The following is a 27,883-nucleotide window of genomic DNA, read 5'->3' on the forward strand; positions in this document are numbered from 1 at the left end:
CTCTAAACAAAATATCTTCCTTTTTATTAAAGTTCATGACAACCCTAAAGGTTAAGTGAAAGAACAAACTGTTCATTTGCTCTATAATCCATTTATCTTAGTAATTGTCATAATTCTCATGATCAAATGATGAATGACCCAAGTATTTTGATTGCCTCTAGTAATGGGGAGTTCTGATTCATGGTCAACACTTATGCCTGCATAAAGATGTATGTCCTTCAAACTCTCTTAGTTATCTGAAAGGAAACATTATTTGTGGCCCTTTTATGTAGTTTTCTGAAGTAAATTTCAGTAACTGGTGGTCATCAATGCTGTCTTCAAATGTATAGAGGAATGTAAATAGTAGGAAACAGCTGACCTATCTGCATACTTTCATGATATATTTGGTGTCGGTTGCTACAGAACAAGACAATCCCAAAATAAACGGCTTATGATAATAGTTTTTATTACTTTATGGCAGTCTTTGTTAAGGAGTTACTTTAATCCCTCTGGCCTCTCATGTGTCTATGGTCACTTGTGAATCATCTGTGGCTGTGTCAGTCTTGCTTCAAATCTCACTGCTGGCTCAACTGGATGTAGGCTGGGCCAGGGTGACCTTAAGTGGGATAACTTTCTTCTCCTCCATAACTTCTCAATTCCTCCAGCAAGTTTTCTTGCACTTGTTCACATGCTGAGGAAGGTTTCCATGAGGCAGCAGCAGAAACACAACAAGGGCTCCTGAGGCATACTGAAAATTCCACCATATTCTTCCAGCCAAAGAAATAAACATCATCATTCTCACCATGATTCAAAGGTGGAGAGAGGATTTACCTTTTGATGGATGGCGCTGCATGGGAACATTACAAAATATATGCAATCAGAGAAAGTTGGAGGACTGGAGCCATATGATCAATGAGTCTGTCAAGGTATAAATTTCAAAAAAATTAAGTTGTATTGTGATATTTCAAGGTCTGTCTTGAAGATTGACTTTTTCTAACTCGGGCCTCAGGAATTGAGTGAATTGTTTTTAACAAGTCAATTTTATTGCTACATATTTAAAGAGACAAGGACCAACTTGAATTTCCTACCGGAATTCTCAGGCAGCTTTCCTGCTGCCTGGGAGAGAAGGAAGTGAGGAAAGGACAAAAGGGGAAATATCAGATCCCTAAGTGTTTAATTTAACTACAAACAGGATTCCCTGCTTGAAACGTTCCCTAGTATTTGGTTGGTTTTTCTTGTTTTTCATTCCTCTTTATCCCCCCAAGTTCCTTTTGTCTTTCTTTTTTCTTTCTTTCCCTTTTTCTTTTTCCTGCTTACTTCCCCACTCCCCTTTGTTCTTTTAATTTTCTTTTCTTTCTTATTCTTCTTACATTAGGTACTGCAGGGAGAGTTTCACATTTGCTGTATTTCCTCAGCCTTCATTTACTCTTTCTGTGTGTGTTGATTTTGGCTATCAACACTATTCCCTTTCCTCTACATCTTTCTATCCTCCATCATTGATTGTTTCTCTTACATTACACCTCTCTTCGTTTGCCCCCCCCCTATGTTTTTGACTTTTTATTACTAATACCTTTGTTCTGTTTTCTGCCTTTTAATCAGTCTTTATATTATTGTCCTCTCTTTTCTCTTTCCTTCTCTTCTGAACACACAGACCTTTTAATTCATACTGTATTCCTCCCTATATTCAGATTTTTATGTACTCTGCTTTTCTTATGGTTATAAATCTACATACCTTACATGAGTATAATATCCATACTCCTATATCTCACATAGTTCCTCTATTAATATTAACTATCAATACTACTATTATTCATTTTCTTTTCTTACTCCTTTTGCTTTCTCTGGCCCTAATATTTTCCTTCAAGTGAAATTAGTCAACAGCAAGGAAATAGAATAAGAAGAACAAAGTGACAAAGAGAAGATTTAACATGCACATAAAAACAACTAAACTCCAAAATAGACAAAGAAGCTAAGCAACTGACTAAAACTGTCAAGATAAAATAATGACCAGACAGCAACAAAAAACTACAAACAAAACCAATAATAATGAAAACATGTCCCAATCCAAAACAAACTAAAAACCGTGAAGAGGAGCAGAATATTGAGCAAGTAATTAAAGATCTCAAAATATATATTAAGAACCAATTTGTTGAGGTGAAGAAAGAGATTAAGAATATGAAGAAAACAATTGGGAGAGAATACAGAAGAAATTGCAATCATACACAAAAGTATAATGGATATGATGGTGAAGAACAGCACAATTCAAGAAATAAAAAACACACTCTCAGCAAATAACAGCAGACTCAAAGAGGCAGATGAAAGATTAAATGATATGGAAGATAGTACATCTGAAATCAAACAGATTGTAAAACTGGTCGATAAAAAGATAGAAAAAATCCAGTAGGGGCTTAAGGACCTGAGTGACAATGCAGAACCTGCAAACTTACATATTATAGGCATCCCAGAAGGAGAAGAGAAGGAAAAGGGAACAGAAGAGGTGTTAGAGGAAATAATGGCTGAAAACTTTCCAAACCTATTGAGGGAGATGGATATACATGTCCAGGAAGCTAACATACCCAAACAGCATAAATCTCAACAGGACTACCCCAAGACATATACTTGTCAAGTTATCCAATGCTCAAGATAAAGAGAAAATACTAAAAGCAGAAAGAGAAAAGAGAACCATCACATAGAAATGAGGTTCCATAAGATTAAGTGCTGATTTCTCATCTGAAACCATGGAGGCAAGAAGGAAGTGGTATGACATAGTCAAGGTACAAAAAGAAAAAAATTTCCAACTGAGAACACTCTATCCAGCAAAGTTAGCATTCAAAAATGATGGAGAGTTCAAAATATTCACAGACAAACAGAAATTAAAAGAGTATGCCAACAAGAATCCTGCCCTTCAAGAAATACTAAAGGAGTTCTGCAGGAAGAAAGAAAAAAACAAGAGAGGCAGAGTTGGAGGAGAGTGTAAGAGCAACTAAAAAGACAAAAACAGAAAAATAAAATCAAACAGGAGGCAGACTTGGCCCAGTGATTAGGTCATCCATCTACCACATGGGAGGTCCACGGTTCAAACCCCGGGCCTCCTTGACCCACGTGGAGTTGGCCCTTGCACAGTGCTGATGTGCACAAGGAGTGCCCTGCCACATAGGAGTGTCCCTGCATAGGGGAGCCCAAGCACAAGGAGTGCCTCCCATAAAGAGAGCCACCCAGCCCAAAGAAAGTGCAGCCTGCCTAAGAATGGTGCTGCACACACAGAGAAATGACACAACAAGATGACTCAGCAAAAAGAAACACAGATTCCCATGCTGCTGACAACAACAGAAGTGGACAAAGATGATGCAGCAAATAGACACAGAGAAAAGACAACCAGGGTGGGGGGAAGGGGAAAGAAATAGATAAAATAAATAAATCTTTAAAAAAATAAAATACAATCAAACAGAATATTACAAACACAAATCCAAAGAAAATATGGCTAATATAAGTAATTCCTTGAAAGTAATAATGTTGAATGTCAATGGATTAAACTCACCTGTCAAGAGATTCAGACTGGAAGATTGGATAAGGAAATATGACCCATCTATATGCAGTATACAAGAAACACATCTTAGACCCAGGGATTCAAGGAGGTTGAAAATGAATGGCTGGAAAAGAATCTTACAAGCAAAGAGTAACAAAAAAAAAAAAAAAAGGTAGGAATAGCTATATTAATATCTGACAAAATAGACTTTAAGTGCAAAACAATTGTGAGAGACAAAGATGGACACTACATATCAGTGAAAGGGATAATCTTTCAAGGGGAAAGGGTACCTCCAAGTACATGAGGCAAACACTGGAAAAACTTACTGAAGGAATAGATGTGTCTAAAATTATATTGGGGGACTTTAATACATGACTGTCAACCTTGGACAGAACATCTCAAAAGAGAATCAATAAAGAAATAAAGACTTTGAACAATATATTAGAGAAACTGGGCCTAATAGACATATACAGAACATTACATCCCAATACAGCAGGATATACATTCTTCTCAAGTGCACACAGATCATTTTCCAAAATAGACCACATGCTAGGCCACAGAAAAAGTCTCAGTGAATTCAGAAAGATAGAAATCATACAAAATAATTCCTCTGATCACAGTGGGATGAAACTGGAAATCTGCAAGGGCCACAGACAGAGATTTGGCACCAAGATTTGGAAGGTAAACAACACACTCTTAGAAAAACAGTGAGCCAGGAAGGAAATCTCAAAGGAAATTAATAACTACCTTGAAATTAATGAAAATGATAACACAACATATCCAAACTTAGGGGATGCAGCAAAAGCAGTACTGAGAGGGAAATTTATAGCCATAAATTCATACATCAAAAAAGAAGAAAAAGCTAAGGATGAAGAATTAGTAAAAAAAAAAAAAAAGAAGTACCCCAAAGGAAGAAGAAAAAAATAACTAATAAAGATCAGAGCAAAACTAAATGAAATAGAAAATAAGAAAGCACTTGAAAAAATAAATAAAACAAGAGCTGGTTCTTTGAGAAAATCAATAAAATTGACAAACCCTTTGCTAGTTTAACGAAGAAAAAAAGAGAGAAGATGCAAATACACAAAATAAGAAATGAGAAAGGAGATATCACCAACGACCCCACAGAAATAAAGACTATCATAAGAGGATACTTTGAAAAACTATATTCCAAATGAAAACAACAATGTAGAGGAAATGGACAAATTCCTAGAAACACATAAGAAGCCTACTTGACAAAAGAAGAACTTGACAAACTAAACAAACCAATCACATGTAAAGAGATAGAATCAATCATTAAAACCCTCCCAACTAAATAGAGCCCTGGGCCAGATGGCTTCACAGGTGAATTCTACAAAACATTCCAGAAAGAACTAACACCAATCTTGCTTAAAGTCTTCCAACAATTTGAAACAGAAGGAACATTGCCTAACTCATTTATGATGCCAACATTACTCTAGTACTAAAGCCAAACAAAGATACCACAAGAAAAGAAAATTACAGACCAATCTCTCTAATGAATCTTGACACGAAAATCCTCAACAAAATACTTGCTAATTGTATTCAACAACACATATAATGAATTATACACCATGACCAAGTGGGGTTCATTCCTGGTATGCAAGGATGGTTCAACATAAGAAAATCAATTAATGTAAAATACCACATAAACAGATTGAAATTTTAAAAAATGCATGATCACATCTATAGATGCAGAAAAAGCATTAGACAAAATACAGCACATTTCTTAATAAAAACACTGCAAACGATTGGAATAGAAGGAAACTTTCTGAACATAATAAAGGGTATATATGAAAAAACCACAGCTAACATCATTTACAATGATGAAATCCTAAAATCTTTCCTTGAAGATCAGGAACAAGACAAGGATTCCCACTACCATCCCTCCTATTTAACATAGACTCAGAAGTACTTACTCAAGCACTGAAGGAAGAACCAGACATAAAAGGCATATGAATTGGAAATGAATAAGTCAAAATTTCACTATTTGCAGATGATATGGTCCTATACATAGAAAACTGTGAGACGTCTACAAGAAAGTTTCTAGAACTTATAAATGAGTTCAGTAAAGTCACAGGTTACAAGATAAATGCACAAAAATCAGTAGTATTTCTGAAACCAATAGTGGGAATTCTGAGGAGGAAATCAGGAATCAAATACCATTCACAATAGTAAATAAAAAAAAACACACACACACAAATACCTAGGAAGAAATTTAACTAAAGAGGTAAAAGACTTATACACAGAAAACCACACAACACTGTTCAAGAAAATCAAAGACGACATAAATACATGGAAGAATATTCCCTGTTCATGGATAGGAAGACTAAATATTATTAAGATGTCTATCCTACCAAAACTGATCTAGAGTTTCAATGCAATCCCAACAAAAATCAACACATCACTCTTTAATGAACTAGAGAAACTAACTGTGAAATTTATTTGGAAAGGAAAGAGGCCCTGGATAGCCAAAAACATATTGAAAAAGAAAAATGAAATTGGAGGAATCACACTACCTGACTTCAAAACATGATACAAAGCTACAGTAATGAAAACAGCATGGTATTGGCACAAGGATAGACACACTAACCAATGGAATTGAATTGAGAGTTTTGATATAGATCCTCATATATTCAGCCATGTGGTATTTGACAAGGCCATCAACCCCTCTCAACTAGGAGAGAATGGAATCTTCAACAAATGGTGCCTGAAGAACTGGATATCCATATTTAAAAGAATGAAAGAGGATTACAAACCTACACCTTATACAAAAATCAACTCAAGGTGGATCAAAGACCTAAATATAAAATCTAAGACCATAGAGACCTTGGAAAGCAAAGTAGGGAAGCATCTGCAGGAACTTGTAATAAGAAACAGCTTCATGAACTTCACACCAAAAGCATGAGCAGCAAAAGAACAAAAAAATAAATGGGACTTCCTCAAAATTAAAGCCTTCTGCACCTCAAAAGAGTGTGTCAGGAAAGTGAAAAGAGAGCCTACACAATGGGAGAAAATATTTGGTAACCATATATATGATAGGAGACATATCTTGCATATATAAAAAAACTCCTATATCTTGAAATAAAAAGACCAACAGCCCATTTAAAAAATGGGGAAAAGATTTGAGCAGACACTTCTCCAAAGATGATATACAGAGATGATATAAAAAACACAGGAAAAAATGCTCAAAATCCCTAGCTGTTAGGGAACTGCAAATCAAAACAACAATGAGATACCATCTTACTCACATAAGACTAGCAGCTATCAAAAAATCAGAAGATTACAAATGCTGGAGAGGATGTGGAGGAATGGGAACACTCATCCACTGCTGGTGGGAATGCAGAAGGATCCAGCCATTCTGGAGGACTGTTTGGTGGTTTCTCAAAAAACTAACTATAGATTTTCCATATGACCCAGCATTTCCACTCCTGGGTATATATCCAGAAGATCTGAAAACAAGGATACAAATTGATATATGCACACCAGTTTTCATAGCAGCACTATTCACTATTGCTAAAAGTTGGAATCAACCCAATGCCCAACAACAGATGAATGCATAAAGAAAATGTAATATATACATACAATGGAATACTGCTCAGCTATAAGAGCAAATACAGTACAAACACATGTGAACATGGATGAATCTTGAGAATCTTATGTTGAGTGAAACAACCCAGACATTGAAGGAAAAATACTACATGGCCTCTCTGATATGAAATATGTAAACCAAGGTGTCTCAGAAAGCTAGAGACTGGATGATAAACTTTAAGGTAGTTGGAGTGTAGAGGAAGGTTGTGAACTGACAGCTACTTAGGTGAAATTTATGACAAGCCTGAGGTAAGTATTTGTACAGGGAATGGACAAAATGGGGGCATAGGGATAACTTTGGGTGGGGCTGCATGGGCTTTAGGAGCACTAGGGATGGAAGAGTGGGTCATATTGCCCAAGAAATTGGGGAGAGGACGAGGGGAGTATTTGATTATGGGAAATTGTCAGGTATTTGGTTGAAATTGTGGCACAGAGAAAACTCTTTAGGGAATGTAATATGGAAGGTTGCCTATTTGGGATTCTTAAGGGGGGGACATCTGACAAAGGGCAAGCTTATGGGGAGTGTGTGAGTGCTCATTTTGTCATAGTGGATTATATCATTAGATGGAGACCCATATAATGAGAGTGAAGGTATACCCACATCCCGGATAGGACTGATGTTCTCAAACAGAGGGAATTGTACCTCTTGAGAGAATTGATGGCTCCCAATGGGTTAGGGCAGTCAAGTATGCCAAGCCCTCAACATTTTCCAACTATCTCTGAATATGGTCCCTCAAGTATTGAAGATTGATTGTCATGGTGGGCCCTGAGATGAGGGGGAAAGAGGTGTTGAATACAGGGAATCAGGGTAACTGTGGGGCAATGGAAGTGTTCCACAATATCATGCCATGATGGATATAGGTCATGTTAAATTACACCAAAAATGTAAAAAAAAGTCTATAGGCTAAAATATAACCATAATGTAAAACATAAGATAACTAAAAGTTTAGAAAATTGTATAGTCTAAAATATAAACCTGAATGTAAACCCAAATGGAACCATGTTTGAAAGCTATCATTTCAATATATGTACATTAGCTGCAGCAAATATAATATGAACATGTAAAAAGATCACTGTTGGGGAAGGGACAAAGGGTGATGTTGAATATGTGGGAGTACCATATATTGTATATGTGAATTACTGTGACCTAAAACTTATGTGAAGAGAAACTTAATAATCAGGAAAAAAAAAAAAAGAAAGGAGGTAGACACTGAGGAAGAAATTGAAGAAATTGCCTTGCCTCTGTACACACAGGGCAACACCTGTAGCAGTGATGAAAGGCAAAATGGCAAAAACAAAGCTTTTTCATTTTTTCATTTCTTTGATATCCCAATTTATTTTTCCTTTATTTAATTTTTCTAAATTTCTATGTATGCTTATATCTAACCTTTAAACCCATCACTATATTCCATTTTTCTATTAATGAAACATGGCAATATATTGGATTTCCTTTTTGAAGAAGCTTTGGACTACAGAGAGGTTCAACTATGGTGGGGGGGGGCAAGATGGTGGCTGAGTGAGCATACCTGATAATCTCTCCTGCAAAGAAGTCACTGGGCAGCATTGGAAATTCTTTGAGACCAGGCCATTTCAGGATTTTCAGGGCAGGAGGTGTCTGGATATCAATTTGGTGAGAAGGTAACAGAGAAAAATCCTGTATAAGATAAAATTGAGGCTCTATTACATGGAGGTGGGAACTGCATGCAGGACGCTCCCTCCTGGGGTGGGTAGAGCTGTGATTTCTAGAGGCTCTGTGGTACTGGGGAATTCATAAGCCCTGAGTGGGCTATTGGGGGGCTAACAGGGCAGGAGGCCTTTGCAGACTGATTTGGGGAGAAAAACGGGAGTTTTATTGCGAGGTGGGGAATTTTTGATTGCAGACACAAATAATAGTGCTTCTGGCTAGAGCACCACCCCCCAAGGCCAGCTGCTAATCTGCAGCAGCCTTAAATTGTTCACAATAAAGAGACATCACCAGGAGACTGATTCAGGGACTGGCAGGTTGGGAGACGTCTGTAAGCCAATTAGGCAAATATTTTGTGAAGCATGGGAATTTTGGTTATGGACTCTGTTATCAGCATTTCTGGCTGGAGCCCCACCCCCGGGCCTGGCTACTGATCAGCATCATTAAATTGGCTGCAGTGTAGAGGCACACCCAGGTAGCTGTTCTGGGGGCTTACAGGGTGGGAGGTATCCTGAAGTCGAATTGGTGATACAGCCACAGAAGATATCTGAGTGAGTGAGTGAATTGGGGGTTCAGACACATAGGTTAGAGTTTGCGTATGTGACCTCTCCCATAGGGCTCACACCCAGCTGTGGGGATCCCTGAAGGCTGTGTTGCACTGCGGTGCTCCCAGGCTCCCTGTTAACCAGATTTGAGGTTACCAGGTCTGAGTCTCCTAAACCCTGTGGCCGCACCCCAGAGACTCACACCTCTTGAGTCTTCAATATCACAGACTTTCCGTCCCTGAATACATCACGTCCTGAGGTCCATTTGAGGTCATTGAATGTCCTAGCCTTCAATGTTTGCATTTTTTCTTTTTTGTTTTGTTTTGTTTTGTTATTCTTATTTTATTTTTTTATTTTTTATTGTCCTGATTGCTAACATTGCATTATCTCCTAGTCTTTTCTCCCAGGGTATCGCCCAAAGTCTTTTTTTTTTTTCAGTTATTTAGGGTTTTTTTGTTGTTGTTGCTGTTGTGGTTGTTCTATATCTCTTTTTCTTTTCCCTACTTGTTCCCATCCCTTTACCCACCCCCTTTTTCTTTCTTTCTTTCTTCTCTTTTTTTTTTCTTTTCTCTATCTAGTCCCTCATTTTCTTCTTATTTTATTTTATCTTAATCATACAATAGGTGCTGCAGGGAACACCTCACATTTGCTGGTTTCCTCATCCTCCATTGCCTCATTTCTGTACGAATTGATTTTGGCTACGTACAATATCCACTTTCCCCTACATCTTGATATCCTCCATCATCTACTGTCTCTCCTATATTCCACCTCCCTTTCTTTGATCCACAAAGTGTCTATCTCTTAATTTCTAATACCTTTGTTTCATTTTCTGTCTTTTATCCGCTCTTGAAACTATTGCCTTTCTTTTCTCTTTCCCTCTCTCACGAAAACACTAGCATTTTAATTCATACCATATTCCTCCCATATTCAGTCGACTACCTCATTATAGGTACTCTACATACTGCTATAACTCTACACAACTTACATGAATCTAATATCCATCCTCCCAGATCTCATATTGTTGCTCTGTTAACATTTATCACCAATACTACTTTACAGTTTTTCCTTGATTAAACAATTGCCTTTACTGGGCCCCAATACTTTCCTTTAAAGTGAACTCAATGAGCAATAAGAAATTAGAATAAGAAGAACAAAGTGACAAAGAGAAGATATAACACTTATGCAAAAACAACAGCTAATTAATCTCCAAGACTAGACAAAGAAGCTAAGGAACTGATTAAACTGTCAAGATAAAATGATGACCAGACAGCAACAAAAATCTACAAACCAAACCAGTAATCAGGAAAACATGGATGAATCCAGTGAACAAAACTAAAAACCAGGAAGGGGAGCAGAACTTTGCACAAGTAATAAAAGATCTCAGAACATATATCACCGACAAATTTAATGAAGTAAAGGAAGAGGTTAACAACATGAAGACAACACGTGGAGGGGAAATTGCAGACAAATGCAAAAAGATAACAGATATGATGGGAATGAACACCACAGTTGAAAAAATCAAAAATACACTCGCAGCAAATATCAGCAGACTAGAAGAGGCAGAGCAGAGAATTAGTGATGTGGAAGACAGTACATTGGAAATCAAACAGATAGTAGAATTGATCAATAAAAAGATAGAAAAAATCCAGCTAGGACTTAGGGACATGAATGACAATGCAAAACGCTCAAACATACGTATAATAGGCATCCCAGAAGGAGAAGAGAAGGGAAAGGGGTCAGAAGGAGTGTTGCAGGAAATAATGGCTGAAAAATCCCCAAATCTACTGAAAGAGACAGATGAAGCACAGCGCACCCCAATCGACATAAATCCCAACAGGCCCACACCAAGACATATACTTGTCAAATTATCCAATGCTCAAGACAAAGAGAAAATTCTAAAAGCAGCAAGAGAAAAGAAAACCATCACATTTAACGGAAGCTCCATAAGATTAAGTGCTGATTTCTCATCTGAAACCATGGAGGCAAGAAGGCAGTGGTATGATATAGTCAAGGTACTAAAAGAAAAAAATTTCCAACCAAGAATACTCTATCCAGCTAAACCAGCATTCAAAAATGATGGAGAGTTCAAAATATTCAGAGAAACAGAAACTGAAAGAGTATGCCAACAAGAAACCTCCCCTTCAAGAAATTCTAAAGGGAGTCCTGCAGGAAGAAAGGAAAAAACAGGACAGGCAGAGTTGGAGGAGAGTGTAAGAGCAACAAAAAAGACAAAAAGAGAAGGGAAAAACAAACAAGCAAACAAAATATGACAAACACAATTCCAATCAAAATATGGCTAACATAAATAATTGCTTGAAAGTAATAACACTGAATATCAATGGATTAAATACACTTATCAAAAGATTTAGACTGGAACATTGGATAAGGAAATATGACCCATCTATATGCTGTCTACAAGAGACACATTTTAGACCCAGAGAGTCATGGAAGCTGAAAGTGAATGGTTGGAAAACAATCTTACAAGCAAACAATAACCAAAAAAAGGCAGAAGTAGCTATATTAATATCAGACAAAATAGACTTTAAATGTGAAACAATTGTGAGAGAAAAAGAAGGATACTACATATTAGTGAAAGGGACAATCTGTAAAGAAGAACTAACAATCATAAATATTTATGCTCCTAACAAGGGCACCTCTAAATACATGAGGCAAATGCTGGAAAAACTAAGTGAAAGAATAGATGCATCTACAATTAGAGTGGGGGATTTTAATACATCACTATCAACTCTGGACAGAACATCTCAAAAGAGAATGACTAAAGAAACAAAATATTTGAACAGTATATTAGAGGAGATTTATCTAACAGACATATACAGATCATTACACCCAAACACAACAGGATATACATTTTTCTCAAGTGAACATGGATCATTCTCCAAGATAGACCATATGCTAGGCCACAAAGAAAGGTTTAATGAATTCAGAAAAATAGAAATCATACAAAATAACATCTCTCACCACAGTGGAGTGAAGCTGGAAATTTGCAAGGGCCAGAGGCCCAGATTTCACACCAAGATTTGGAAATTAAACAGCACACTCTTAGAAAAACAGTGGATCAAAGAGGAAATCTCAAAAGAAATCAATGACTACCTTGAAACCAATGATAATGATAACACAACATACCAAATGTTATGGGATGCAGCAAAAGCAGTACTGAGAGGGAAATTTATAGCCATATATTCATACATCATAAAAGAAGAAAGAGCAAAAATTGAAGAACTAACTGCGCATTTGTGGGAATTAGGAAAAAAACAACAAAGTAATCCATCAGGAAGAAGAAGGAAGGAAATAACAAAGATAAGAGCAGAACTAAATGAAATAGAAAATAAGAAAGCACTTGAAAAGATAAACAAGACCAAGAGCTGGTTTTTGGAGAAGATCAATAAAATTGACAAACCTTTAGTGAGACTAATGAAGAAAAAAAGAGAGAAGATGCAAATACAAAAAATAAGAAACGAGAAAGGAGATATCACCACTGACCCCACAGAAATGAAGACTGTCATAAAAGGGTACTTTGAAAAACTATATTCCAACAAAAATGACAATTCAGAGGAAATGAACAAATTCCTAGAAACACATAAGCAGCCGATATTGATGAATGAAGAAATTGATGATCTCAACAAACCAACCACAAGTAAAGAGATAGAATCAGTCATTAAAAACCTCCCAACTAAGAAGAGCCCAGGCCCAGACGCCTTCACACGTGAATTCTACAAAACATTCTGGAAAAAACTAACACCAATCCTGCTGAAACTAGTCCAAAAAATCAAAACAGAAGGAACATTGCCTAACTCCTTCTGTGATGCCAACATTACCCTAGTACCAAAGCCAAACAAAGACACCACAAGAATGGAAAATTACAGACCAATTTCTCCAATGAACCTAGACGCAAAAATACTTAACAAAATACTTGCTAATCATATTCAACAACAAATTAAATGAATTATACAACACGATCAAGTGGGATTCATTGCAGGTATGCAAGGATAGTTCAACATAAGAAAATCAATCAATGTAATACACCATATAAACAGATTGAAGGAAAAAAATCACATGATTATATCTATAGATGCAGAAAAAGCATTTGACAGAATACAGCACCCTTTCTTGATAAAAACACTCCAAAAGATCAGAATACAAGGAAATTTTTTGAACATGATAAAGAGTATATATGAAAAACCTACAGCCAACATTGTTTACAATGGAGAAATCCTAAAATCCTTCCCTCTAAATTTAGGAACAAGACAAGGATGCCCACTCTCTCCCCTTCTGTTTAACATTGTCTTAGAAGTACTTGCTCGAGCAGCATGAGGCAAGAACCAGATATAAAAGGCATTCAAATTGGAAAGGAAGAAGTCAAAATTTCATTATTTGCAGATGACACGATCCTATACATAGAAAAACCAGAGAGGTCTACAATGAAGTTTCTAGAACTCATAAATTATTTTAGTAAAGTCGCAGGTTATAAGATCAATGCACAAAAATCAGTAGCATTTCTGTACACCAATAATGAGCAAGATCAGGAGGAAATCATCACAACAGTAAATAAAAAAATCAAGTATTTAGGAATAAATTTAACTAAAGATGTAAAAAACTTATACACTGAGAACTATACAAGACTGTTCAAAGAAATCAAATAAGACCTAAATAAATGGAAGAATATTCCCTGTTCATGGATAGGAAGACTAAATATTATTAAGATATTTATCCTACCAAAACTGATCTACACATTCAATGCAATCCCAATAAGAATCAACACAGCCTTCTTTAAGGAACTAGAAAAACTAACTATGAAATTTATTTGGAAAGGAAAGAGGCCCCGAATAGCCAAAGACATATTGAAAAAGAAAAACGAAATTGGAGGAATCACACTACCTGACTTCAAAACATACTACAGAGCTACAGTAGTGAAAACAGCATGGTATTGGCATAAGGAGAGACACACAGACCAATGGATTCGAATTGAAAGTTCTGATATAGAACCTCATATATATAGCCATATAATATTTGATAAAGCCACCAAACCCTCTCAACTGGGAGAGAATGGCCTATTCAACAAATGGTGCCTGGAGAACTGGATATCCATATGTAGCAAGAATGAAAGAGGATTACCATCTCACACCTTATACAAAGATCAACTCAAGATGGATCAAAGACCTAAATATAAGCCAAGACTAGAAAGACCTTGGAAAGCAGTGTAGGGAAACATCTACAGGACCTTGTAATAGGGAATGGCTTCATGAACTTCACACCAAAGCACAAGCAGCAAAAGAACAAATAGATAAATGGGACTTCCTCAAAATTAAAGCCTTCTGCACCTCAAAGGAGTTTGTCAAGAAAGTAAAATGGGAACCTACACAATGGGAGAAAATATTTGGCAGCCATATATCCAATAAGAGACTTATAACTTGCATATATACAGAACTCCTATATCTTGAAAATAAAAAGATAAACAACCCATTTTAAAAATGGGAAAAAGATTTAAACAGACACTTCTCCAAAGAAGAAATACAAATGGCTAAATGCACATGAAAAAATGCTCCAAATCTCTAGCTATCAGGGAAATGCAAATCAAAACTACAATGAGATACCATCTTTCTCCCATAAGATTGGCAACTATGAAAAAAACAGAAGAATACAAATGCTGGAGAGGATGTGAAGAAATGGGAACACTCATCCACTGCTGGTGGGAATGCAGAAGGATCAAGCATTCTGGAGGACAGTTTCGCGGTTTCTCAAAAAACTAACCGTAGATTTGCCATATGACCCAGCAATACCACTGCTGGGTATATACCCAGCAGAACTGAAAACAAGGACACAAACCAATATATGCACACCAATGTTCATAGCAGCATTGTTCACTATCGCCAAAAGTTGGAATCAACCCAAATGCCCATCAACAGATGAGTGGATCAATAAAATGTGGTATATACATACAATGGAATACTACTCGGCTTTAATAACAAATACACTTACAAGCACAGGTGATAACATGAATGAATCTTGAGAACTTTATTTTCAGTGAAGCAACCCAGGCATTGAAGGACAAATACTACATGACCTCAATGATATGAAATAAGCAAGCTGCCCCAGAGAGCTAGAGACTGGAAGATAGGCTTACAGGAAATCGGGGGGTGGAGGAAGGATGTGAGCTGATGTCTGCAGGGGTGGAATCTATGATGCGCTGGTGGTAAGTATGTGCACAAAGAAGAGATAAGATGGGGGCAAGGGGTTGCCTTTGGGTGGGTCTTTGCGGGTTTGAGGGGGGCTGGGGATGGGCGGAAGGGTAATATTGCCCACAAAATTGGGGGGAGGGTGGGGCAACATATGAACATAGGAGAGTGTCAGGTGTTGGTTGAGAGTAAAATGCTGAGAAAACTGTACCAAAATATAATTAGGAGGGTTACCTCTTTAGGATGCTCGGAGGGGATGGTCTGACGCAGGACAGACTCCTGGGGAATGTCTGAATGCTCATTTTGCCAGGGCGGGTTGTACCATTGGGTAGAGACCCATGTATTGAGAGTGGGGGTGGACCCACATCCTGGGGAGGACTAATGCCATCAAATAGAGGGAACTGTATCTCTCGAGAGAAAGGGTGGTTCCCAGGGCATTAGGGCAGTTGAGCAAGTCAGGCCCTGAATACTGTTGCAAGTATCTCTGGACGTGGCTCCTCGGGAAATGGAGATTGGCTGTTGCTGTGGGCCCCAAGTGGAGGGGAAAATGGATGTTGAATGGATGGAACCAAGGTAAATGTGGTGGCAAGAGAGGTGTTTCATGAGAGTACACAAGGATGGATATAAACCATGCACTATTACACCAAAAACACATAGGGGATGACAGACTAATAATGTAAACCATAATGTAAAATGTAGGATAACAAAAAAATTTAGAAAACCCTATAGCCTAAAGAATGGACCACAATGTAAGGACAGATGTCACCTTGTTTGAAAGCTATTGTCTCGGAAGCTATACATCAGTTTCAGTAAATATGATATGAATAAGTTAAAAGATTATCTCTGTGGAAGGGAAAAGGTTTTATGGTGGATGTGTGGGAGTACTGTATATTGTATATATGAATTACTGTGATCTAGGGCTCTTGTGAAGAGAAGCTCAATAATCAGGAAAAAAGAAAAGAAAAAGATAGGATGTAGAATTTTTCCAAATCAATATGTATTCTAGATCTAACCTTAAAACTCATCGATATATTCCATTTTACTAGTAAGGGGATCTGACTAGTAAATATAATTATTGGGCTTCACTTTTCAGGAAGTTTTGGATCACAGAGTGGTTCAACAATGGCAGTGTAGGAATACTGGTATGGGATGTTATTGACAGGCGATATATCGTTGACAGGGAGTTATACAGGGCATGTTTCTAGGGTGCATGGAAATGTTTGGATATACTCATAGTGGAAACAATTAAAATCAACAGCTGGGGGGGGTACTGGGTTCCTGGCTGGGGGGGCTCTGTCGTGGTCCCTAGGGAAGCAGCGGCAGTCCCTGAGATGCAATGGCAAGGACCAGGAGGGAATGAGGATCCAACAGTGAGTCCCTGATACTAATGACTATGCTTGTGAGCCTATACACCTGAAATAAGAACAATGCCTAGAGCAGCACTGTGCCTAAGAGTTCCCTCCTGACAGCCTCCATGTTACTCAAATGTGGCCAGTCTCAAAGCCAAACTCAGCATGTAAATGCAATGCCTTCCCCCCAGTGTGGGACATGACACCCGGGGATGAGCCTCCCTGGCACTGAGGGATCACTACCAAGTACCAGCTGATGACAAACTAGAAAATGACCTTGAATTAAATGTTCAACGTGGACCAGCAGAATATCCCTGTCTACATATAATAACAGGAGTTAAAAATGCTGTTTGACCTAAAGTAAGGGGGAAATGGAAAGGACAAATGAGTTCATATGGCTATGATTCTCTAAAAGAGTCTGGACGTTGTCAGAAGGATTGCCCTTATGCACACCTGAGCAGAGTCTCAGAGACAGATAAAGTAGATGCAACCCCAGATATTGGTCCTTTTGAGGGCTAAAGAGACCCACAGGTTCTATGGTCATGGCAGATGGGGTTCACTGCCATGCCAGTTGGCCCTTCTTTGGAGCTGGTGTTTCTGTGTGATGGAGCTGGATTCAGATGGGATCTCTTTTCACAAGCCTTTCATGCTACTTTACTGGCATTGTAGTTGGTGCTGGTGCTTAAGATATATCTAGGGGATTTGAATCTCTGGACTGACAATATGATAGCCAGGCCCTGAGCCTCAACAGACTTCAGGTCCTACACTCTAATTTATTGGACTTACCCCACTCAGCTAACATGGAATTGAAGAATGTCAACCACCACACCATGGAGCCTAGAGTGCCTACAACTGAAAGCAGGAGGATTGCATCCAAAACCCACATGGAATCTAAACCCCCTCTTGATATCCTTCCCTCTCCCTGCCCTCAACAACTACCATGGCCCCTTTCTCCAGATCAGTGCTACAGTTTCCTGCATTACTAGTCACAATAGTCTTGTAATAGAATACCAGTAAGAACACTGGTATTCTACACAGTAGGCTGAGATCCCACATGGCTGACGGATGCAATTTTCCTGCTTGATGCAGTAGCCACTCTCAATTCCCTGGTGTGGTGGTTGACAAACTTCACATTCCTGTTAGCTTACTTGGGTAAGTCCAATGAACCAGAGAGTAGGAGTTGCAACCCTGCTGAGCCTCAGGGCCCAGCTGACACATGAAGAGTCCAGAGATTCAAACCTCTTGAGTATACATCAATCTGAGAGTTAACCACAAGTTAACTAAAAATGACAGAAGAGGCATGTATAGAAATGTCACATCTGAATCCAACCCCATCACACTCAGGAAGACAAATTCCATAATAGGGCCCACTGACAAGCTACAGCAAATATAACAAGAGTATGTAAAGAGATAATTGCTGGGGAAGGGGGGGAAGAGTTTGATGTTGGATATATGGAGCCTTCTATATTGTATATGTGAATTTACTGTTATTTAAAACTTTTTTGAAGACAAAATTAAAAATTAAAAAAAAAAGATGTAGACACTGTGGAAGGAATGAAAGAAATTGCCTTGCCACTCTACCTACAGGGACATACTTATTACAGTGATAAAAGGCAAAACATCAAAATAAAAGTATTATGATATTTTTCCTTTTTCAATACCCCTATTCTCTTTTTTACTTTATTTTAGGTTTTCTAAATTAGTAAGTATTCTAATTCTAATCTTTACACCTATCATTACTATTTCATTTTCCTACTAATTGAATTTTGCTATTATTAGACTTCATTTTTGAAGGAGTTTTCGACAACAGAGGGTTTCAACTATGACAGGGGAGGAAAACTGGTATGGGATGTTATTGATGGCAGACACATGGTTGTGGGGGAGTTCTCCAGGGCATGTTTATATGGTATGTAAAAATGTTTGGATATTCTTTGGGTATTTTTTCATAGTAGTTACAGTTACAAATGACAACTGAGGGCATGCTGAGTTCTTAGCCAGGTGAAATCTGGCACATTCCCCAATGGAACAGCAACAATCCCCCAAGTATAAGGGCAAAGACCAATGAAGAAGGATGGCCCAATGATGAGCACTTGATACAGATGACTATGCTTATGGGCCTGTGTGCCTGAAATTGAAACTAGGCATGGAGCTGCAGGGTGCCTAAAAGTTAACTCCCGAGAGCCTCCAAGTTGCTCAAATGTGGCCACTCTCTAAGCCAAACTCAGCACATAAATGCATTAACTTTGCCCCAGTGTGGGACATGCCTCCCAGGGATGAGCCTTTCTGAGGCTGATGGGTTACTACTAATCATCAGCTGGTGATGTAACTAGAAAAAGGCCTTGAATAAAGGGTGGAAAGGGTAAAGACAAATGAGTTTATATGGCTTAGTGTCTTCAAAAAAGTGTTAAGAGGAAATCAGAGGGGTTGACATTATGCATAACTTAGAAGATTTCCAGAGACAAACAAAGTAGTTACAACCTCAGGTACTGGTGCTCTGGAGGGCTACAGGGACACACAGGTTCAACAGACTTGGCTGATGGCTCTGGAGTTGAGTGCCTTAACAATGAGGTTCCAAATATTTTGAACCATATATAAGTTTTGCATTTTCTGGAATATGAAACCGATGTAATCATGCGTAATATACTGCTTTAGGTTAAAGTTTGTTCCCTCAACATGGAATCTAAATTCATATTTTCTGTTGTACTTTTAAAAAATGTGTTCCTTTCTGTTACAAAGATGTTTGACATCGAGTGAATGCACCGGCGCTTGTTAACAAATTCTACTCTGATAGACTGTATCTGAATTGGGCCCTTACAAAAAAATTTCTAGGAACACTGTTTACTTGGTTATGAATGGTTGGGATTAGGGTTAGGATTAAGGTAAGGATTAGGATTAGGGTACTTCATGCTTAAAGGTATATCTTTGGACTTTGGGGAGGGCAGAAGAGTCTGAGCAGGGGCAGGGGGAAATCCCCACCCCAATCAGAAGAGAAGGTGTTTGTGGGCCTTTGTTCTCTAGCTACATGAAAGAAAGATCATCTTTCTTCTGTTTCAGGAATTCAAATCATTGAGGCCCGACGGAGAGGGACCCGGAAGCACCAAGGAGATGAGGCGGGTAGCAGGCCTTGACACCCGGCCTCAGCCCCACAGGCTCCCTAAAGCCACCTCCTTGAAAGAGCTACAGGGGGTAGCCCTGGGCAAGCGGGCTCCCCCAGCTGAGGTGGAGGAGAGCACGAGAGCAGGGTAAGTGGAGGCTGGGACCTGGCGGGAGCAAGGGGGCCTGTGGGCCAAGGAGAGACATTTTAAACGGGAAACGCTTGGGCCAGGAAACCCCCTTTCTCCTGCCCGGCTAAGGCTGGCCTAGAGAGGTGCAGAAACAGGGAACCGGAGCCTCGGAGTTGCGACCGCAACCCCAATTGTCGTGTCCACCCGGGTGGTCACCCCGGTGTCCCCGTCCGATATTGCCTGTGGGCAGGGCCAGCAGAGCTCATCTTGACATCCTCACACCTCACCCGGCACCCGAGGAAGACTGCCGCCACTCCCTACTCAACGCTCACATCGCCCCTCCTGTCCTGCTGCCCTTTGAAAGCGGCCTGCCGGGCCCTGAGCTCTCACCATCCTCTTCCTCTGCCCACAGGTCAAATGCAAGGACTGTGGGGCCTTTGGGCACACGGCAAGAAACCTGAGGTGCCCCATGAAGCGCTGGGGCCAGACGCTGACCCTCTGGCCGTTGGGCTCCCATCAGAAGGAGAAGGAGAACCTGGCACCGTGCACACCCACGCAGCTCCAGACCCCGGGTTCCTCTCACAGGACGGCCCGAGTGGAGGGGCCGAGACACAGGTGAGGCCAGGGCTGGCTGCCTGACCCGTGCTTGGGCTGGACCCCCCTAGGAGATGGGGTGTGTGGCCCTCCGTGTCTGCACACCCCTCTTGAGGCACGGGCTGGGAGACCGGAGAGAAACAGACTCTACGTTCTAGCTCATCCAGGGCTCGCCACACGGCAGCTCTGCCTAGTCCTGACCCTCCCCAAAGGGGAGGGCCAGGACGCCGCCTCAGAGAACCGTGCCCCCGAGGGGGCAGGCGGACAAGCCATAGGCTCTGCCCTCAGTGGGTATGCCACATCCTGCAAGACTCCCTGGGGTTGGGGATGGATCAGAGAGAAGGGGAGGAGCAGTCTCGGCCCGGTTACTAGCGCCCTCCAGCTGGGACCCCAAAAACCCTGACCAGGACCGCAACCCAGGGACCTTCCACCCGAGCCAGCTCGCAGGGTTGGGGCCGTCCAGCTGAACGTCATTTGTGTTTTGCAGGCATGAGGAGAAGCCAGGGATCGTTGGAGAGCAGAAAGTCAGCGGCAGGCCCCAGAGGAAGGAGCCGCAGAATGGCAGGGACTGGAGAGAACCTGGCGACTCCATCCGGGTAAGTCGCGCTCCCGGGCCTCGGCTCTAACGCTCCTCCGGGTGGCCCGAGCGGCTTCCCTTGCACAGCCCAGCCTGGGTCCGGTTCCGGAGTGTCCCACGCTCCCCTTCTGGATGGGGCGCCTCCGGTTCATTTGCCTCCTTTCCGGGGCCACTCTTGCCCGGGTTCCTCTGCCTCTGCGTGAGGCCGTGCCTGCAAGCCCACAACCTGGGAGCAGGGGGGTTTCCATGCGTGGGTGATAGGGATTTTGTCCGACTCCTTCCCAAAGGGGGAATGCTACAGGCCAGAAAGGAATCTTGGGGTGTGTGGGCAAATGCTCAGATGGACGCTCCCAACGCCTTAGCCAGGCCACAGCTTTTGAAAGCCCACTGGCCGGCACGCTCCCTGGAAGAGGCCACCATCGGGCTTGGGTCGACTTAATGTGAGAAAGGACAATCTTGGGAAATGCTCTATTTTCTAGTGGGGTGGGCAAAACCTGTCGGGAAAGTATCCCCTGGAACCGTAGGCCCGCCATGCCTCTGTGTGTGTCTGTTTGAAATCTCGCTGGCTGGAGACGAGACGCTCACCTCAGTTCTCTGTGTCTTCCCTTTCCCCGCAGCGGGCTTGCCGGCCCTTGCCTGTCCACGCCCCTCCGAGGAGACCGGAAGTGGTGTCTCTGCCCACAGGGCGGCCGCCCCTCCACTTGCCTGCCCGGAGGTCCAGGCTCCCTGCCGGGGCCACGGTGAGAGTGCCCGGTCGGAGGGTGCCCCTTCCCCACGGGCAACCCGAGGCACGGAAAGTCGAAGAGCCCAGCGCCCCCCAGCCGGCCTCCAAGGGCCTAGGCCAGCCGACAAGGAGCGGGCCCGACGGGGCCTCCTCTGCGGGGTCCCAGCACGCTGCGGGAGCCCTCAGCCCACGCCAAGCCCTCCAACTGCGGGCACACGGCCCGGGGACCCGGGCAGGCTCACGAGGCAGCCCACAGCCCGCCACCCAGCGTCTGGGCCAGGAGCGAAAGCTCGTCCTCCTGGCACCAAACAAGAGGGCTGCCCAGATCCCCCTCCAGGTCTGCCAGAACCCCCCGAAGAAGCCGAGACGCAGCCCCTTCCGGGGCCCCCGGCTGAGGGCTCGCGGCCCCGGTCTGGGGGCTCCCCCTACTCTCCAGGCTGCCGACAGTGCGGACACACCAGCACACCAGGAGGCACCCCAAGGGATCAGGAGGGCATGTCCACCAGCGGCGAGCACGCACGTCCAGGAGCCGCGCGCCGGACCGCACGGGCACGCCGGGCAGGCCCGTCGCGCGCCTCGACCCCCAGCGCCCGGCCGTGTTCCAGGCCCGCCCCTCAGAGTGGTCTTCACGAGGCTGGTCGGCGGAAGCTGGAGCGCCAGCTTTCCAGACGCTCCCACGGGCCAGGCTCCCGCCAAGCCGGCAGCTCCTCGCCAGAGTCCCCGCGCCCCAGGGGAGCCTGAGGGGCTGTGCCCGGGGGCCGCGAAGAGTGTCCTCTATGAGGACCTTCTGGTGTCCTCCTCTGAGGAGAGTGACTGTGGGTGAGAGCCCGCAGGGCAGGGCAGTCCCAGCCTCCCACCTCGCGAGACTTTGACCTGACCGAAGGCCTGAGGCGGGGTGGAAGCCGGGAGCTGCCCATTCCGCCGGGGCTGTGGAGAAAGGCCTTCCCCAGCTCTTGTCGGTGTGCTCGTGCTGGAAGCCGGGAACTAGCTGGCAAGGGAACGCTGACGCGGCCCACACCCCTCGTGGAGACTGACATGGCCTTTTCAATGGGACTCCTCAAACTGAGCATCGCCCCTTTCTTTCCCAGAAAGCCCTACCGTCCAGGGGGAAGGACTGACTCGGAGCCCCTTTCTGTGCGGGAGCAGGGAATGGGGCAAGACTTTGGCTAAGGCAGCCCCCACGGGAACGCTGGCCTTTCTGAATCTCGACCCTGAGAAGAGAGGTTTCGGCTCTCCGGAAGCCTTTCAAGGGAGGGCACTGAGTATGTGGCACGCACTCTGCCCCTTGGGTTCCCCGAGGCCGCTGTGCATGTGTTTCTAACATGGCATTCAGTGTGAATAAAGTTTAACATATTATGTGACGTGGTGCGTGTTTCTGAATCCAAGCCAGAGGGGGTCATGGGGATCATTTCAACAGCTGTTCATCAAATGGCCTTTCCCCGAGGGAGAAGAGGAGGCTGAGGAGGCCCTGGTGTCCATGTCCCCTTGGCTGGTTCGATGTACTGATGCTCAGAACCTGTCCAGACATGGGGCCGCCAAGCGGGCACGTTTCTGACTAGCCTCAGTTACGATTTCTGTGCATGAAAGTGGGCCCAGAAGTGCATGTAGACATACTCCCATTTGGCTTCCATTGGGATCACCTGGTGGGCATCAACCATTTCTGCCTTCTTCCGGCCCCCTGCAGAGGTTCGGGTTCACTGAATTTCTGCTCTCTTGGTCCGTGATGCGGGGGCGGGCTGTTTGGGTGGGGCACAGGGTTCAGGGCTAGGGCCTAGGGCTACGGGTGAGGGAGAGGGTCCACAGGTTCCTTTTAAAGGTCCTTCAATGCCTGGAAGGCGCCTAGAGTCCACAGTCTTGGTTCAAGCTACGATGATTTCACAGATGACTGGGCGACTTGATTGGACAGGACCGGGGGCCCCATGACGTGGGGCCAGGCGGAGTATAAAGGCCTGCCTGGGAGGGAGACTTCCCTTACTCTCCCACCCTCCCCGGCCCTGGAAGCAGCCTTGCTTTCGTGGGACCCGGACCGGCCTACACCTCCCCGAGACCTGCTGCTAGACCACAGGATCACCGCTGGACTTCTGGTGGGTTTCCCTGGGGGACCTCAGCTTACCTCGCACGCAACTAGGGGAGAGGAGAAAGGCACCATAGCGGGTCTCAGGGGGATGCTGTGATGGTTCTTCCCGCTTCATGGTGCTTCTTTGGGCTTTGGGGAGGGCAGAAGGGTCTGGGGAGGGGGCGGCGGGAATCCCCACCCCAATCAGAAGAGAAGGTGATTGTGGGCCTTTTTTCTCTCTCGACGTGAAAGAGAGCTCACCTTTCTTGTGCTTCAGGGATTCCAAACATCGAGGCCCGACGGAGAGGGACCCGGAAGCACCAAGAAGATGAGGCGGGCAGCTGGTCTCGACACCCTGCCTCAGCCCCACAGGCTCCCTAAAGCCACCTCCGTGAAAGAGCTACAGGGGGTAGCCCTGGGCAAGCGGGCTCCCCCGGCTGAGGTGGAGGAGAGCAGGGTAAGTGGAGGCTGGGACCTGGCGGGAGCAAGGGGGCCTGTGGGCCAAGGAGAGACATTTTAAACGGGAAACGCTTGGGCCAGGAAACCCCCTTTCTCCTGCCCGGCTAAGGCTGGCCTAGAGAGGTGCAGAAACGGGGAACCGGAGCCTCGGAGTTGCAACCGCAACCCCAATTGTCGTGTCCACCCGGGTGGTCACCCCGGTGTCCCCGTCCGATATTGCCTGTGGGCAGGGCCAGCAGAGCTCATCTTGACATCCTCACACCTCACCCGGCACCCGAGGAAGACTGCCGCCACTCCCTACTCAACGCTCACATCGCCCCTCCTGTCCTGCTGCCCTTTGAAAGCGGCCTGCCGGGCCCTGAGCTCTCACCATCCTCTTCCTCTGCCCACAGGTCAAATGCAAGGACTGTGGGGCCTTTGGGCACACGGCAAGAAACCTGAGGTGCCCCATGAAGCGCTGGGGCCAGACGCTGACCCTCTGGCCGTTGGGCTCCCATCAGAAGGAGAAGGAGAACCTGGCACCGTGCACACCCACGCAGCTCCAGACCCCGGGTTCCTCTCACAGGACGGCCCGAGTGGAGGGGCCGAGACACAGGTGAGGCCAGGGCTGGCTGCCTGACCCGTGCTTGGGCTGGACCCCCCTAGGAGATGGGGTGTGTGGCCCTCCGTGTCTGCACACCCCTCTTGAGGCACGGGCTGGGAGACCGGAGAGAAACAGACTCTACGTTCTAGCTCATCCAGGGCTCGCCACACGGCAGCTCTGCCTAGTCCTGACCCTCCCCAAAGGGGAGGGCCAGGACGCCGCCTCAGAGAACCGTGCCCCCGAGGGGGCAGGCGGACAAGCCATAGGCTCTGCCCTCAGTGGGTATGCCACATCCTGCAAGACTCCCTGGGGTTGGGGATGGATCAGAGAGAAGGGGAGGAGCAGTCTCGGCCCGGTTACTAGCGCCCTCCAGCTGGGACCCCAAAAACCCTGACCAGGACCGCAACCCAGGGACCTTCCACCCGAGCCAGCTCGCAGGGTTGGGGCCGTCCAGCTGAACGTCATTTGTGTTTTGCAGGCATGAGGAGAAGCCAGGGATCGTTGGAGAGCAGAAAGTCAGCGGCAGGCCCCAGAGGAAGGAGCCGCAGAATGGCAGGGACTGGAGAGAACCTGGCGACTCCATCCGGGTAAGTCGCGCTCCCGGGCCTTGGCTCTAACGCTCCTCCGGGTGGCCCGAGCGGCTTCCCTTGCACAGCCCAGCCTGGGTCCGGTTCCGGAGTGTCCCACGCTCCCCTTCTGGATGGGGCGCCTCCGGTTCATTTGCCTCCTTTCCGGGGCCACTCTTGCCCGGGTTCCTCTGCCTCTGCGTGAGGCCGTGCCTGCAAGCCCACAACCTGGGAGGAGGGGGGTTTCCATGCGTGGGTGATAGGGATTTTGTCCGACTCCTTCCCAAAGGGGGAATGCTACAGGCCAGAAAGGAATCTTGGGGTGTGTGGGCAAATGCTCAGATGGACGCTCCCAACGCCTTAGCCAGGCCACAGCTTTTGAAAGCCCACTGGCCGGCACGCTCCCTGGAAGAGGCCACCATCGGGCTTGGGTCGACTTAATGTGAGAAAGGACAATCTTGGGAAATGCTCTATTTTCTAGTGGGGTGGGCAAAACCTGTCGGGAAAGTATCCCCTGGAACCGTAGGCCCGCCATGCCTCTGTGTGTGTCTGTTTGAAATCTCGCTGGCTGGAGACGAGACGCTCACCTCAGTTCTCTGTGTCTTCCCTTTCCCCGCAGCGGGCTTGCCGGCCCTTGCCTGTCCACGCCCCTCCGAGGAGACCGGAAGTGGTGTCTCTGCCCACAGGGCGGCCGCCCCTCCACTTGCCTGCCCGGAGGTCCAGGCTCCCTGCCGGGGCCACGGTGAGAGTGCCCGGTCGGAGGGTGCCCCTTCCCCACGGGCAACCCGAGGCACGGAAAGTCGAAGAGCCCAGCGCCCCCCAGCCGGCCTCCAAGGGCCTAGGCCAGCCGACAAGGAGCGGGCCCGACGGGGCCTCCTCTGCGGGGTCCCAGCACGCTGCGGGAGCCCTCAGCCCACGCCAAGCCCTCCAACTGCGGGCACACGGCCCGGGGACCCGGGCAGGCTCACGAGGCAGCCCACAGCCCGCCACCCAGCGTCTGGGCCAGGAGCGAAAGCTCGTCCTCCTGGCACCAAACAAGAGGGCTGCCCAGATCCCCCTCCAGGTCTGCCAGAACCCCCCGAAGAAGCCGAGACGCAGCCCCTTCCGGGGCCCCCGGCTGAGGGCTCGCGGCCCCGGTCTGGGGGCTCCCCCTACTCTCCAGGCTGCCGACAGTGCGGACACACCAGCACACCAGGAGGCACCCCAAGGGATCAGGAGGGCATGTCCACCAGCGGCGAGCACGCACGTCCAGGAGCCGCGCGCCGGACCGCACGGGCACGCCGGGCAGGCCCGTCGCGCGCCTCGACCCCCAGCGCCCGGCCGTGTTCCAGGCCCGCCCCTCAGAGTGGTCTTCACGAGGCTGGTCGGCGGAAGCTGGAGCGCCAGCTTTCCAGACGCTCCCACGGGCCAGGCTCCCGCCAAGCCGGCAGCTCCTCGCCAGAGTCCCCGCGCCCCAGGGGAGCCTGAGGGGCTGTGCCCGGGGGCCGCGAAGAGTGTCCTCTATGAGGACCTTCTGGTGTCCTCCTCTGAGGAGAGTGACTGTGGGTGAGAGCCCGCAGGGCAGGGCAGTCCCAGCCTCCCACCTCGCGAGACTTTGACCTGACCGAAGGCCTGAGGCGGGGTGGAAGCCGGGAGCTGCCCATTCCGCCGGGGCTGTGGAGAAAGGCCTTCCCCAGCTCTTGTCGGTGTGCTCGTGCTGGAAGCCGGGAACTAGCTGGCAAGGGAACGCTGACGCGGCCCACACCCCTCGTGGAGACTGACATGGCCTTTTCAATGGGACTCCTCAAACTGAGCATCGCCCCTTTCTTTCCCAGAAAGCCCTACCGTCCAGGGGGAAGGACTGACTCGGAGCCCCTTTCTGTGCGGGAGCAGGGAATGGGGCAAGACTTTGGCTAAGGCAGCCCCCACGGGAACGCTGGCCTTTCTGAATCTCGACCCTGAGAAGAGAGGTTTCGGCTCTCCGGAAGCCTTTCAAGGGAGGGCACTGAGTATGTGGCACGCACTCTGCCCCTTGGGTTCCCCGAGGCCGCTGTGCATGTGTTTCTAACATGGCATTCAGTGTGAATAAAGTTTAACATATTATGTGACGTGGTGCGTGTTTCTGAATCCAAGCCAGAGGGGGTCATGGGGATCATTTCAACAGCTGTTCATCAAATGGCCTTTCCCCGAGGGAGAAGAGGAGGCTGAGGAGGCCCTGGTGTCCATGTCCCCTTGGCT

The 27,883-nt window shown here is 45.4% G+C and overlaps 1 protein-coding gene across 1 annotated transcript; it reads left to right on the top strand.

Annotated features, from left to right (window-relative positions):
• The first annotated feature begins 23,921 nt into the window (after positions 1-23,921).
• LOC131274677 (protein FAM90A15-like) lies at positions 23,922-27,215 on the top strand. The gene is made up of 5 exons (XM_058282300.1): positions 23,922-24,086; positions 24,336-24,515; positions 24,910-25,112; positions 25,579-25,687; positions 26,286-27,215. Exons 1-5 carry the CDS (start codon positions 23,922-23,924, stop codon positions 27,213-27,215), a joined length of 1,587 nt encoding a protein of 528 aa, XP_058138283.1.
• Positions 27,216-27,883: the final 668 nt, after the last annotated feature.

This window comes from Dasypus novemcinctus, chromosome 19 (genome assembly GCF_030445035.2).
Source record: "Dasypus novemcinctus isolate mDasNov1 chromosome 19, mDasNov1.1.hap2, whole genome shotgun sequence".
Classification (NCBI taxonomy): domain Eukaryota; kingdom Metazoa; phylum Chordata; class Mammalia; order Cingulata; family Dasypodidae; genus Dasypus; species Dasypus novemcinctus.